General features: G+C 37.6%; 1 protein-coding gene across 3 annotated transcripts in view; it reads left to right on the forward strand.

The window, feature by feature from the left end:
• RNGTT (RNA guanylyltransferase and 5'-phosphatase) overlaps window positions 1-15,331 on the forward strand; it is a 164,571-nt gene that overhangs the window by 139,445 nt on the left and 9,795 nt on the right. Inside the window, exon 14 of one of the 3 annotated variants that reach the window (XM_026038424.1) lies at window positions 2,340-2,408. The exons of the other annotated variants lie outside the window; for them this stretch is intronic. Coding sequence (XP_025894209.1) covers window positions 2,340-2,348 — 9 coding nt within the window. The 3' untranslated portion in view covers window positions 2,349-2,408. Of the gene's footprint in view, window positions 1-2,339; window positions 2,409-15,331 lie in introns of those variants that run through there. 3 annotated transcript variants of the gene reach the window in all.

Here is a 15,331-nt window from a genome sequence, read left to right on the forward strand (position 1 = left end):
CTTCTRTAAAGAAAATAATTGCTTATTTTAAGCAATTTAAACATTATTTTAAACAGCAGTTTAAACTGCTTATTTTAAACAGTTTATTATGCTTGAAAGTTTAGTTTCTAGTTGCTTCTGGGATTAAAGGAAGCTGTTCAGTACACTGTGTTCCCCATTATTAATCAGTAATGAATCTTCTGGCAGTCTTTACTATTGAGATAATGACCAGTTTCATTTTGGGCTCTTAACACATTAAATTACCATTTAAATAAAAATTAATTACTGCTATTTTATTTTTAGTTTTAAGAGTAGTTATTAAAAAGTTATATTATAAATACTACTTGGTTCACAATAGAACTGTTCAGTTTAATAGAGTAGGAGGACAGTTACGGTGAAAGGAGTATTTTGGAAATAGTGATGTGTTCTTAATATTTTGCTTCTATGCTATGAGCCAAGTGGAAAGATGTTGAAAGTTTCAAATTTGCCTCTGAGGAAACTGCTGCCATAGTTACAGCAGTGGTTATGTCAAGGACTAGTAGAGAATAAAGCTCTGTACTCCACTCTGCATCTCAGTAGCTGCTGTCTGCAATTTTATCTGACTTAAGAACAGTATCACTGATTGTGGTAGATAAAATAGCACATACGCTCCGGAATTTCAGTTTAGTTCTAGGCTGTTATTTGCCCAACTGCCTCATTTCCTTCAGTAAATACACACTTAACTAAAAGCATGATAAAACATAAGATCTAGAAAAGTGAGGTCTTACAATGGGTAATTGGCCCAAAATAATTTCTCTCATTGCATCAAAACCAGTAGATCTTCCAAATATGAATTGATCCAACTTTACTCTAAGGCTCACAAGCAAGTTACCAGCTCCTCAGTAATGTTCCCCAAAGCTGAAAAATCTTCAGTTCAGCTGCTTTACACTTGACCAGACATGGAGGATGAACTGATGCTTCTGTTTTGAGTACCAGGGTAATCTCATTAGTGACTCCTTCAGCAATATCAAATATTTGTAGATTGCCCAAGTGATTGGGCACAGTTTGCCCAACAGTCTCTTTTAAAAAGAAGGCRAGGGAGTTGAATTGATGAACTTGCTGTTTTCAAGAGCTCATTTCTTAAGCCAGAATCATCTGCTGACTTCTTGACTCCACCTGCAGTTTTTCTTCCCTGGGGTGCCAGTGAGTTCTGCTCTTGTTTTGTGGTCCCAGAGCTACACAGGCTACTGCTGGCTGATCTAATCTCAAAGCACGGATCTGTACCATGTAGCTTTAGAGCACAGCTCTCCAGACTTTTCAGAATTTAGGAGGAGAATATGTCCAGCTTTCCCCACCTACTTAATGCTACCCTAACACAGCTCTACAAAACCAAGCTGCTCTGTGCATCCTTTTGGCAGAGTTCATGGAGAAGTTTTACGTCCGTGCTTCTTGGCTGCAGCTGGCAGTATGCTGACACTGTGGTTACATGTTGCTCGGCTTATCAGGCTTTCCTAAATACTGGCAGAGTTCTTAGCCTTCACATGYACAGCAAGGAAGGATTTACAGTTTAACATAATCTGAGTGCTGCCTATCTCCCCTTCTTAATATTTTGTTCTTTTAATGTATTTTCTGCAGTAGGAAATGCTGTAGAATGAAACATAAGGATATCATACCTTTAGTGTGAAGAAAATAACTTGTCGCCTTGGCGTGGTTTAGCAGTTCACTCTTGATTATTCACAGAATGAGCTACCAGTGCACTTGAAAAATCATTTTAAGTTGTTAGTGGATACTGCTGAGTTGGRTGCTGTTGAGTAGGAAGCATATTGCTTGCAGAGTTACCCAAGGATAAACCTTGAGAACAAGCTTATTTAATAATTTTATTATTAAGCTTGGTTTGGTTGAGATTTTAGGAAATGATAAGCACTGCCAGTACAAAGGAGAATGGCACAGTGAGATCTTGCTGAACCTTCAGTCTAGCTAACAGAGGTAGGATGAACTATAGCAATAGCTCAAAGCAGAGAGTTAGACCATAGATAAGCCATCCATCTTCTGAGGCTTCCTATTTGACAGTGATGTCATTCAGTAAACCCTGTTGTTTCTTTAAGCCGAATTGAGAGAAATAGAATTGGTGCAGCCATGGGGGGATGACATTGCCTAAATCTTTGGAGGGAGCCATTTATGAGAGGGAGGTAATGCAGGTTTATCCACAGCAACGCGGTCTTGCTTGCTCACATAGGAAACAAATGATTCCAAACTGAAAGGGGACAGTGGCACCACTGGGATGAGCAGAGGCCCATCTAATTAAAGAAAAATAGTATCAACTTAGTTTGTGTACCTTAGCAAGACAGTATGCGAGAAAGATTATGATTTCTGTCTTACAGATACAGTAGCAAAATAAACACGATAAGAAGAAGAAAAGAAGGCAATGGATATAAACTATTCTGAAAGCTGTTGATATATTGAGACTTTTGAGAATAGTCGATCTGAATCTGACTCCCAAGAGAAGAAAAAGTGTTTGTAGTTCTTAAAAGGAATGTAATATTTGCATGATTTGATGACAGTGGAAGAAGCAAATAGAGCTCATAATGTAAGTCTGAGTCTCTGTGTTTCATTAAACGCAGTTACAGTAATTGTGAATTAAAACAGTCACCAAAGTGCTTGTGGTTAAGCTATATTCTACCTTTGCTGGAGTTGGAAGGTCATCAACAGAAATGGTAGCTCTATAGAAAATTCTGTGAGATTTGTTTTTCACATCCTCTTTGCCCTTGCAAGACTCAGCAGCTGTACTGAGCATCATGGCAGCAGTGTTTGAGAAATCCAGTAAGGATTTCTTCTGTTTGTCTTAAAAACTATATTTGTATGTCTGCAGAAGTCAACACATGGAAATAGCACCAACAGCTAAGAAGTGGGGCTGATTGCTAAAATAAACTTATAAATTGAGGTGGGAATTTAAGGGTTCCTTATCTTTACAGTTAGAAGAAGATTTACAGTCTCTTTGTGGGAAATTTATAAGGAGATAATGTCCTCAAATGCCTAAACCTATCTTTCTTCCCTACTCATTCTTTTTTTCTGATTTCACATGAAGGGCTGAATCTAACTGAACATCTTAATTTTTATCCTTAAGGCATTTGCGTAGTTTGAAGTGCCTAACAAGTTACCCAGCTTTGGGTGAAGGGCTGTGTTTTGACATTCATTGGGAATGCAGGAAGGTTGTACTTTAAGAGTAAAGTTAATTCTCAGTAGCAAGAGGGTTTTCAAGAGGGCAGCCTCAAGCTTCAAGTAAACTTCACAGAATCTTTTCGAAATCTTTTTTCACTAGTTAAGGTGTATTGTTCTGACTTTGTGGCTTAATAATCTGAATGTATTCACAAAATTCAGAAATTGTGACAGCACTTACAAAAACTCCGAGGATATAAAATGTTACCTTGCTTGCACAATTTTTCTCCTGTAAAAAACATGAGAAATGATGCTACACAGAACTTACTGAGCAAACTGCAAGTTAGAAAATGTTGTAGGGTGTTAGCAAAAAATTGTTCACTGGTGATTCTTCATTTTTATCCTAATTAAAGATAGCAAATTTAGATGCTGTCTGAGAATAGGGTACTATTCAACCATTACTTTTAAGAATTCTTTGTGGCACATTTTCTCAAAAGCAATTGCTAACTCTTAGGGTTGTGGGATCCTCAGTTCCTGTGTAGTTATATAGTCCTTGGAAYTGAACAGCCTTCATTCATGTTTGGTAATGCTAAGCACTATAATTATAAATTAATAGTAAGATATTTTTGTAAGACATAAATGAAATGTCAGCATGCAGTGGGATTGGCCTCTAGACTTTCTTGCAAAAAAAGAAAAAAAAATCACCTTAAAGACATCTGTATAAACAAGAAAAGAGGAGCAGCTACCATCTGTATGACTTGCAGAGAAATGAAGCAGGGATTTCACATACTATCAGAATCACTGTCCATAAGAACAAAATGTTAATGGGCTGTAGTTTATGAACTCCCTGTGTTGTGATGGATTAAATAGTCCTCAGCTTTGCTTTTTCTCATAATTATGACAGTGAATTCAGTTCAAAATTTTGTTCTTCATAAAGCATGTGGTGTGACATAGAAGTCACAGATTTAGGAGGATTACCTCAGCAGATTTCTATGGTTGCTGCTAATAAGATGGAATAGTTGATTTTGAACAACCTTCCTTTTTTTCCTTTCTATCTTTCTTTTTTTGGGAGAGGCAACTTTCGTTATTTCAACTTCTAATGGTTTTTTGTTTGTTTGTTTTTGAAACTGGATCCAAATTTGTTTTTGCTAAGCATAGGGTAAATCAAGCCTTCTGGAGAGGTTAAGATAATAGATTTACTTTAGATTTTAATACTTTTTTTTCAGTTTTCTGTTTATTATTATCTGTTTAAGAAAAAAAATCTTCAGATGTTTTTTGATGAGTATTTTTAAAAGGAACAGATTGCAATTCTCTAAAATTTCATGTCCTGGCTTTTGGAATACAAATACATCTTAGCAATAGAAAATGAGCATAATACCTCATTTCTCAACAAACTTAGATAAATATGGTCTGACACAGGACCCTTTGGCAGTTTAAGCCAGGAAATTCAAAGTTCTGCCCCTGGGCCAGAAAAAAACCCATGACACAGTAGAGACTGGAGACTTCCTGGCTGGGGAGTAGCTCTGCAGAGAGGWCCAAGGGTCTTGGTGACAAGAATGTGAACATGAGCCAGTAGTGTGTCCTTGCAGTGATGAAGACCAACTCACCCTGGCTAGAGCTACAGTTAGCTACAGCATAACCAGTAGATAAAGAAAAAAAGAGTGTCTTCTAGTGAAGCACTTGCGAGAGTGCATCTGTAGTCCTGCATGCTGTTCTGGACAGTGTGGTGCAAGAGAATCGTCAGACAACAGTGATTCCTGCGGGAGGTCACTCTGAAGGGTAACTGCAGCAAATTGCAGCCTTCCATCACCTCAGATAGAGAGGGGGGGGGAAAAAAAAAAAAGGGCACTTCCCAGAGGTACACAGTGAAGGAGAAGAGATGATAGAAAAAGTGATACAAGGAAGTGGTATTCAAGGAAAGAAAATCATAGTGAGCGGTTCAAGAGGATGAGTGATCACCGTAGTGAAATACAGCTAGTTCTATGGATATATGAAATGAAATAAATATAAATAAAATGAATAATGAAATAAATGAAACCTGTATCATTTATTGTCTTTGCTAGGATATGGTACAGTTGAGTATTTCTGAGCATCCATTATTATTATCTCAATAGAAGTTAATTTCTGTCAAAAGCATTAACATATGCACTATGCTACTCCGTTTTTCCCAATGATTTCCTATGGCCACAACCGTTAGTGCATTACACAAGACTTTCAGTGCTTTCATTTTTTGATTATGGGTTGTTCCTTTTTTTTGATTATTTGTTTTTTCCTGTGTTAAATCATCACCTTTGTGAATGAATACTTCCCTCTTATATTAGGAATATAAAAAGACTTTTTTTTCCATTAAGAGAAAGAATTGCATTACATCCAGAGATTGTCCAGAGACTGTATGAGCCTCTTTCATAAAACATGCTATATTTTCTAGGCTAAAAGAAGAACAAAGAGTTTCTTCCTTTGAAGTCACTCTGCAGCTATTTCGAAATGGAGTGTGTAGTGTAGACTGAGAAWAAGGGTCTGGATAAACTAAGAATTTGTGACCATAACTAAAAATGGGAGAAACCACTGGTCTTGGTGATGTCTACGCTTTAGGAGGTTTATAGATTGTTAAAAGTTCTGTAACTGTTTTTAAAAGAATGATAGCAAAAAGAAAAAGAGTTTGAAAGAGGCAAGATTGGCTTGTATTAAGAACAAAACTTAAAGAGTAACAGATTAATACAAGAGCTGTCATTCAGAGCTATTGCATGCAACCATGCCTTGGAGACTTGGTGAGTGAAACATTGTGCACGGGCTGCATGTACACAGACTGTGAGAAGGGAAGCCCCGCAGGCAGCAGTGCAGCGYGCAGGACAGCTGTCCTCCTGTCCACAGGAACCAAACTCCAGTAGCTGCTTGGGAGGTGTATTCAGGCTGTCTTGTGAGCAGACCTTCCCTTCTTATCTCCCAAGTGTCTCCGTTTCCAGGAGTGACTCTTCAGCAATCCCCAAAGTCCTAACTTTTTTTCTTCTTCACTTTTTTGGATTGTCATACCCTTAGATACAAGGGAAACCCAGGAGCAGTGCAACATCCTATTACAGGTGGTTGATGGAACTTCATACTTCATTTTGGTTTGTAAACGAGGAGGTTTGAAACCAGCACTCGCCTCTGTGCATGCCATCGTCCTTTAGTTTTTGCAGTATTCTTTTGTCTTGGCATACCTTCTTGAATTCTCTGAGGTTTTACTAATCCGAGACGTTCTCTAAATATTTTATTACACTCAATTGACCCCATTTTGAATACTATCTTGAGAAATATCAATCATACAGAAAGTTGGATTTTGAAAGTGATATGCAGATTGCACTTGCAGCTTTCATATGCCAAGTGATAAGAAAACATAAATCTAAACATGGGAGCTTGCAAATTATGTCTCATTAAAAAAAAAAAAAAAAAGGCATATCGTTCATACACTTAATAGTTTAATTTTTTGTATTGAAGAGATGGCAAAACAAATGGGCCAAACAATGTCATGGAAGCACAAAGTTACTGCTAAACAACAAGTAAAAAATAACTGATAAGAGTGCTGGGTATGGGAAGTTTGTCTTGGCAATGAACATTTTGCAAATCCTTGCAGATATTTCTTACCTGCATAACATTGATCATCGTGCTTGTCACAGTAGAATGACTGATTGGCTCATTGTAAAAACTCACTGTGTAGACCAAGATTTGTTTTTTCTTAGTCCTCATCGTCTTTGTCACGTTTGTCTTTCTATAGGCTCCCATGTTCAAGAGCATTCTGACTCTTGTGATTTTGAGCTACCACCATTTTTCTTYTGCTTTCTTAAATTTTACAAAAGTCACCTTGTAGAAGGGCATGATTTGTTCAAGAGGAAAGATCTTTAAGCTCTTGAGTTTGATAAAAGTTGCCGCAGCTGTTATCCTGTTATCTATCACTGCATTGTCAAAGGTGTTTGAGTGGTATCTCTGTATGGACCCAAACTTGTTCTGAGGAACTGTAGATAACTCACTGACAACAGCTGTTTATGGGGTTAGTTACTGTGCTTGACTCGATAGCAACAGATAGGATTTTTCTTTTAATATAGACATCATCATGCATGGTTTCCATCATGGCAAATTGCATTTGCTTTTTTTTTGACTAGAGTACAGTGTACAAAGAGTAAAGCTGATGCACTTGAGCTTCTCAGAGTTTTAGGCAGTTTGGAGAACTCATTGTAGACACTGTCTTTTCAGAGAAAGTCATGTCCTATTTGTCTCTACTGTTGTTTTGTTCTGTAATTCTCATTTTCCTGTCATACTTGTGATTAATCTCTGTTTTGATTTTTGAAATCAGTTTTGTGTTTTATTTCAGCATTAGACTGGAGGCATTTGTTGGTACTTTTATTTCATTTGTCTAAAGGTTTTTAAGGCTATAGAATGGATAATGGGGAGAAATAATGGAAGCACRGATTTTCTAAAAACATATATAAAAATACATAAAAATCAGACTCCATTAGAAATTTATTCTCACGAAACAAGACAATAAAAAGCATCTGGACAAACAAAATCTTTTCAGGTCTTTTTAAACCATTTCTTAGTTCTTTATATTTTTAAGTATCCAAGAGCAACACCCAATGCGAGGCTGTTGGTTGGGGGTAAGGAACAGAGAAGAGAGTTGTCCTAAGCAGTTTATAGTTGGAATAGATCTAAGTTTGTTTAATTGTTCAGGTTTGAATTATTTTGAGTCAAAATTGAACAAATGGATTTGAACTTGATAAATGAGCTTGAATTTGAAGAACCTTTCAAAATGCAGATGATAATGTTTTTAAATTTCTTGTGAATAAATCAAGTTRTTGAAGCCATAAAGGATGGGAGGTGTTATAATAGGGAAATTCTTTGATGAGRAAATTGTTTCAGAGACCTTTCCCTATAATATATATAAAACACATAGTGGGCATTCTGAATGAGAAATATTTTAAATGTCAGATAGTGATAGCATGGGAGGAAAAAATGGTTGATGACAAAATTATCATATTGAGGAGTATTGTGCTCTTTTAGGACTAGCAAAAGGCATATGCAGATTGAATTAAGATAAATGAATAAGAMTAGGCCTACAAACAATAACATAGAAGGCAGAAGAAATATCAAATGAGATAATTATGCAGGATATCTGCTTACAAAGGAAAATGAGTTGTGGATAATATCCTGTGCAATTGTAATGCCCATAAAGGCAGATAGACACATTCCCTAATTTCAGTGACCATGGTACCCACAAGCTCCCAGTGTGGACACTGGTGGAGGATAGTGGAGATCAGAGAACTCCTAAGAGTTCTCCTAAGAGCCTGACAGCTGCTTCCCTTTGAGTCGCTTTGGGGAGGTGCCGGGCTCTTTCTGCAGATTACAGGGAGAGCATGCTCCTGGATTTAAGTACCTGAAGTGATTCTGCAAATCCACCCTCTCAGCTGCCTCTCCGCACATTTTCAACCATGAGATTAAAGGCTGGAGCAAAACATGTTCTTACAGTAGAGCTGTCTTAACTACAAGTGAGCATTTCCAGTATAATATTCCCCGCAGACAAGCACTGTGGTGTAAGCAGCACTTTAGCTAATAGATTTCCTAAGGTCCAGTCCTTTCCACCATTTGCACCCTCAAAAGTAACCTATAAAACCAGACAAGTCCTGCCAGCTTAGGTGCTTTTAGGTCCCTGATGAGGCAATCAGTGACGCATGCAGAAGGTCAGCCAGTAAGGAGGTAGAAGGACTCAAACTCAGTTGTGCCCAGAGAAGACTCAGCTGTCTATGAAAAGTTGAAATTTCCTAGTAGAAAAAATAGGAGGGTGTTTTTTTCCTACACAAAGAGATGATACATAGCACGCATGCAATTTGAAGAATGCCTTTGACACCCCCAAGAGAGTTACCCTAGGGAAAAATTAAGCTCTATTTAGATAGCAAACCAGGTAAGATCTTCTCTTTTTGCATTCTTTTTTCAATCCTGTATTACCTTAAATTATGGTGAAATACATAGTTATGTGATGGATTTTTCATCGTATTTATTTTCACTTGTGTGGAAGGCTCCCTGTTATCTTTCTTTGAAAGTACACCCCACTTGTTAAAGTATCTGTAGAATACCACATCTGCAAAAGCGAAATACATGCTACAAATCAGGTTAATAGTAGTGCTGCAGCATCTTGTTAGGTRATGTCAACAAAAGATTTATTTATTTACTTTTTGCTAGATAGTGGTAAAACTACTGTGGTTTTATCTTTCTAGCATAAAATGAGAATAAAAGTGAAGAGCAACAGAGCACAGTGGTGGTGTTACATTTCAACAAATTGGAAGTTTTCAAAATGCCAGTTTTGCTTCTCCAAAGGAGAAAGGGTTGATTATAGAGAAAATAGCACATTATATCTTTGGGAAAAATAGGGTACAAATATTTGAAAAGGAAAGATGAAAGATGTGAYAGTGTTATTAGATACTATTATTGTGTAGTCACTGTATCTGTATTGCCAGGTACTACAGAGGCTTTCATTTTCTAGTGAGGGAACTCTACATTTGCAGAATTACTTCTTACATTATCAACCTCATTGAATTATTATTTAATTGATCTATAAAAAAAAAATTCCAGTGACTTTACAACTAAAGCTTGTAATAAAATGTTGTGTCTTTCCAGAAAATGTTACTTTTTCTTGGTTAGGTAAAGTATTAAATTTGCTTCAGTAAAAGAACCTATTGATTTTTAGCTTTGCATGTTGTAATAAAAATATTTGAGTATGTTCTCAGTTGGTAGATTCAAGAGAYGCCACTCTTATCTCTGCAGAGTCATCAGTGTGAGAATTTTAATCTATAGAAGCCTGTGTGAAGCAGAGCAGTCAGCATTGGTAGAGAAGGGAAGTTAAGGTCTYGGATAGTTTTCTCAGTTAAGCAATGAAAAACTCACCCTAGAATCCTTTTGCAAACTCTTTGAGGTCCTGACATGGGACCGTGAGCTGTGGCAAAACAGACCTTGGCAAGTCTATGCAAGTCTACTCGTCCTCAGGCAGCCTTGCAGGGGTGTCTGACTTAACCCAGGTCCTCTCTGCCCTGGGGAGCTGCCCATTACCTGCAGGTTTGATGCTGCATCACACAAGAAATGAAACACCCATTTAGTGTCAYGTTAACCTGTGCAGTTGTAATGCAGTAGCAATGCAGAAAGTCCAACCCTGTTCCCACTATCATAAGTGGGTCAGGGTTAGCCCAGTTTGCTTCCCGACCACTGTGGTGGCAGCAATTTATATGTTACAGCATTTCTTCCATATAAACCAAAGCTCTGAAGAAACCTTCAAGCAACACTAAGAAATATGCAAAAGCAAAATCAGAGGAAATRATGAGTTTGCTCCTTTATACGACAATGCTTCTATAGCACTTGCTGCATTTTTCTCCATCATTGCAATCTCTTCTTTTGTTCAGGAGCCTCTGCTAGCTGTACATCTTTCTATGTCATTGATAGAAGGAGGTTTGAGAGTAGCTTTACTACAGCAGAAGGCAAAACAAAGGGCAGCTCTGAATAATTTAGAAGGATGTTTATAGACCGGTGCATCAGTGGCTTTGGACTTACAACACTAGAGTAATACTAAAGCAAACACACTCTGAATAACAGCTTAATTACTGTCTGGTTAATATTTCATTTAGAACTTTAAAAGAAAGAAGTCTGTAATTAGTGCTAGTAGTTACAGCAGGAAACTATGGTGATTTCCCTACTGTGTGCCCTCCTGTTTGACAAATCTACCCTTTTTACCTTGGGTTTTCAAAATTATGTACGTAATACTCCATATATAAAAGAAATGAATCAGTTCGGCTTCTGTGTTTAAAAACATACTTTGAGGCTCTCAGGCAACAGGTTAGAGAGATGCCGTGCTATTACCTGCTTACTCGTCTTAGCAGTGCTGTTTATTCTTGCCAAGTAAAGCATTTAAAGAATTTTATTCCTGCTGCTTTTTTTCCTGACTGGAATATTAAAGAATTGTTTGTAACAGTAGCTGTCTCTGGAATGGGTTTATGATGTTACTTGTCATGCTGCTATCTTGTGTGAAAAGCCAGTCGTGTGCGTTCGTTTTTTTTTAAGTTGTATGTGTTAAAAAACTAAGATTGCTTCAGTGGTGGGCCTCAGGTGCAGGAAGGGGACCACTTGAGCAGAGRGCTCAGATCAGACTCTGAGTGTTGGGAGACTTAAGGGTCTGTCCATACCCAACGCTCTGCACGTGAGAGCTTTGTGAGCAGAGGTTTGGAAAGCGTCACGTGGCTAGAAAACACAAGAGGCTTCTCTTTATGCCAGCTTGTCATAAACTGAGATCATTTTGTGAAACAGAAGAAAATGAAGATTAAAAATTTACTCCTTGTTGATTTTGTTGTGGATCTACTGCACAATGATGAATAGCAGGTAACAGATTTCCTGCTCTTCAGAGATGTGGGAAGGCCAACCATCAAACTGGGAAGCATCCCCTTTCGGTATAACATATGATTCAAAGTTGTAATCCTGTTTAGTTGACGGCAAAGCAGAAAYTCAAATGAAATTTGTATTGATTCGTCTCCATAGCCTGCTGCCCAAACAGACCCCAGAGTTCAGAGGTTTCTCAGACCACCTCTGGCAAAAACCTCTGCAGCCAATAGCTCTCCTAATTCTCTGAACACTGTGTATCAGCTCCTGTGCATTCCTGTGCCCTGCGCTCACTGCCGCTTGGCGGCCTGGGACATCTGCTTGCCCAAAGGCCCAGATTCATTAATAACAAGGAAGGGAGAACAGTGGCATGCTCTGAAAGGCAAAGCAGTCAGGACCTCCCTACTGCCTCATTTGCCATCAGATTTGTGCCAGTGATGGATTAGCCTGTGCTTACCTTTCCTTTCAGAGACTTGACCTCCCCAGCTGGCAGGCACCGCAAAGCGATTTGCTGGGTAGGAGCCGCCATTACTGACYGCTTAGCCGCTTGCTTTCTGTATCCCGCAGTGATCAAGAAGACCAGCACACTTAGATTTTAGATTATAGGTGAGCTTACGCTGAATGTCCTTAATTGATTTTTAAGGAAGAAGGAAAAGAAGTTTTCCCTGATTTTAGCTTCAAAGACAGATAGGCTTTGAAGTTTAGGGCAAACTATTTGAGAAAGGGAATTAGTGCCAGCTCAAAGCTATGGAGGCATTTGAGGAGCGAGTTACAGCTGTTAAGGGCTTCACTACAGCAGGTGCTTTGATCAAATCTTATTTTTGAAAGTCTACATTAACACAGAAGCCATTGATCTGTTTACAGTGTGGTAGTAGTATCAGTAATGAAAAAAAAGTTAAAAGCATATCTTCCTCCTAATTGAAGTATTACCATGGTTAAAAATGCAATGAAAGTAGTACAATATGCCTAACATGGCATTCACCACATTTTTCCTACATCTTTGCTGATTGCATAGCTTTTGATTTTTTTGGTTGCTTTACATGTTTTTTGTTGKTGGTGGTGGTGTTTTTCTTTTCCTGGTTTTGTGTTTTATATTATTGTAGTGTTTTAGTAAGCAATTTGCCAGCTTTCTCATCTCAGTGGTCGTAGTAGTAAACTGTATCTAGTTAAAAAATGAAGATTGAATCAGCAGTGTTGTGAACTCCAAGCTCTTGGCAATTGGTGTAAGCCTTGCCCCTCCAAATGGCAAGATTTTTAAAATCATTGCAGTTTGACTTTTTGTCATTTTGTATTTGAAAATGTAAAGTCAGTTCTTTCTTAAGTATRAAACCTGAAAGCTTATTTCAAAAAATACTATTTTAATCTAAAAGCCTTGCATAATTTCAAGATCTGATGCACCTTCAAAAATGGTAGATATTAYAAGTATTGTATAAAAGTTACAATGAGCAAGATAGAGCTGCCTCCCTGGCCTGACCTTTTGGTTTTTGGGAGACTTGGTTGATGGCARACCACTCTAATACAGTGAAGGGTGCTAGGTACTGTCTGAATTTTTCTCTTTGCCAAAACCTCTTTTAAACCTTTTTCTATGATCTTTGGGGTTTAGTGTCAGGTGTATCAATTACTAGAAAACACCTCTGAAATACATTAACAAAAAGGCATTGGCTACTTTCTATAAAGCGAAAAGCAAAAACTGAAAAAACTTGCTGGAAATACAAGTATTGGAGATTAAAAGTAAGTTTATTTAGTTCTGCTCTTTGCATGTTTTTAGGTCTCACTCTTAGGTCTGTAGTTGCACATTGTCATCCATCTCAACACTTTCAAGAAGTAATAGCATTTCTAGATGTTGAAAAAATAATAAATTTAAAGCCCTACCYCCACCTTTCTATTAATGCTTCCATGGCATGTTTAATAATTTACATATCACTTAGATACCAGTGTTTGATAATGTCAGTATAGCGAAGTCAGCTTCCAGTGTTTTATGGGTCTTTATATGCCTGCTGTAAGTGTAGGACTATAAAGCAAAATCCTGATTAAATCTTCCATAATGTTGTTTTTCAGTAGTGTTCCAAGGGAAAGAAATTTGAGCCAGGGGAAGGCAGAGCTGCTAACAAACCAGTTTGGGCTTTGTTAGGCAGTGGAGTAGACACATGAATATATTACATATGATTATCATAAAATTACGGCCTGGAAATTGAACAGTCATGCTGCTGCATTCTAGACAGTACATTTATAATAAGCTGTAATAAAGTAAACACTTTGAATGGATATAAGAATAGACATAGCTTGTAATCACAAATGTATGTTCAATCGATGCTTTTGAAGCTCAATTTAACAAAGCAAACAAATTTCCTCGTAGTGCTAACATAATTGTTCTCGGCGAATTTTGATTTATGAAAAAAACATTCAAGCATATGAAACTAGCTTCTTTGGGAGCTAAATGGAGGGAAAGAACATAATTCATAATGGCTGTCATTTGAAAGCTGCATGTTGTTAAAAGTGAAGGTGGGTTTAAAAGACTCGCAATTATTTGCTACTTTGCATTTTGGTTTATTTATRTTGGTTTATTTTGGTGTCAGGTGGCATTTTTTAGAAAGATGGAGAATGTTTTTTCACAGRACATTTTGGAGCCCAGTTTAGCAATGGCTAGAAATGGGCTTAGGACTGGGTCCTGATAACATTAATGCTATTGATAATGTTGTGATAACATAATTGACTAATTGATCTTATGATTCTGCTTAGAAGTATACAATTTAAGAGTCTTTACAGCTCGGGCCAAATGAATATGTGCAAATTAATTCCTAAATACAGAAACTGAAAGCTTCAGAAAATAAGATATTCTAATCTGAAAGCCTTGCATAGTTTCAAGTTCCTTGCATAGTTCATGCTCCTTTAAAAATACTAAATATTACAGGTATAATACCCATAAAAACATAACATATTTCACATATGAAATATGTGTATGTGTGAATATGAAATGTTTGCTTTTTTTTTTTTATTCCTTCTAACAATACAGAATAGCTGATGAGAAGCTTCTGATAGCCTTGCTGTAGAGATGCTGTGTGTAAGCCTGTCCAAAGTAGTGTGACAAAGAGTGAAGGAACTCATTTCAAAATGTAAGGACAGATGAGCTAAATGTAGAATACTACGGTAAGAAGAACTCAGKATAAAGATGAAAACAACCATATGAGAAAGTGCACACAGAAGACAGATGCCAAAAGAAATTCTCTTTAGTCCTGTTATGACACAGTTGCCTTCCAGGTGCTTTCTCTTGTTTGAGATATCGAAATAGAATTGCCAAAGGCTGTAAAACAGCAAGAGTGTTGTTTTGTCTCTKGAAGATTTGTTTCGTTTTTTGCTGATAAATTATTAAAGATATGTCAACAGCCCTGGGTCCCTGACTGTCTTGGCAGCATGATAGTAAGTACCTGAAGGGTAATTAAGATAGGGTTTAGAGAACTTAATGTTGGGTGAATGCTTTTCCTGTATGTGAATGCAAACTTTCACTCTCGCTTTCTCCATTTGCARACTGAGAATACTGTTGTGAAATTCATGATTTATGAATGAGCCAGGAGTCTATTATTTATTATTTGTGTGCTGCTCCTCTAGCAGAGGCTTAGTTTCTWAGCATAAAGTGGTCCCAGTTTAGGGCTGTCTCCCTTGCACAAAAGCAGTGTTGACTGTGCAGAATAGAAATGGGGGCAAAGACTGGCTGCCTGAGCTGTCTCTTACGTGCACATACACAGCATTACGTCTGCAGTGGAGTGTTTCTGGAGTCCTTGCTGCATTACAGCTCTTCATTGGAGCTCTCTACCAGCTCTCACTGTGGTGCCTT

The sequence above is a fragment of the Nothoprocta perdicaria genome, unplaced genomic scaffold (assembly GCF_003342845.1).
Source record: "Nothoprocta perdicaria isolate Ctin4 unplaced genomic scaffold, notPer1 scaffold_21, whole genome shotgun sequence".
NCBI lineage: Eukaryota > Metazoa > Chordata > Aves > Tinamiformes > Tinamidae > Nothoprocta > Nothoprocta perdicaria.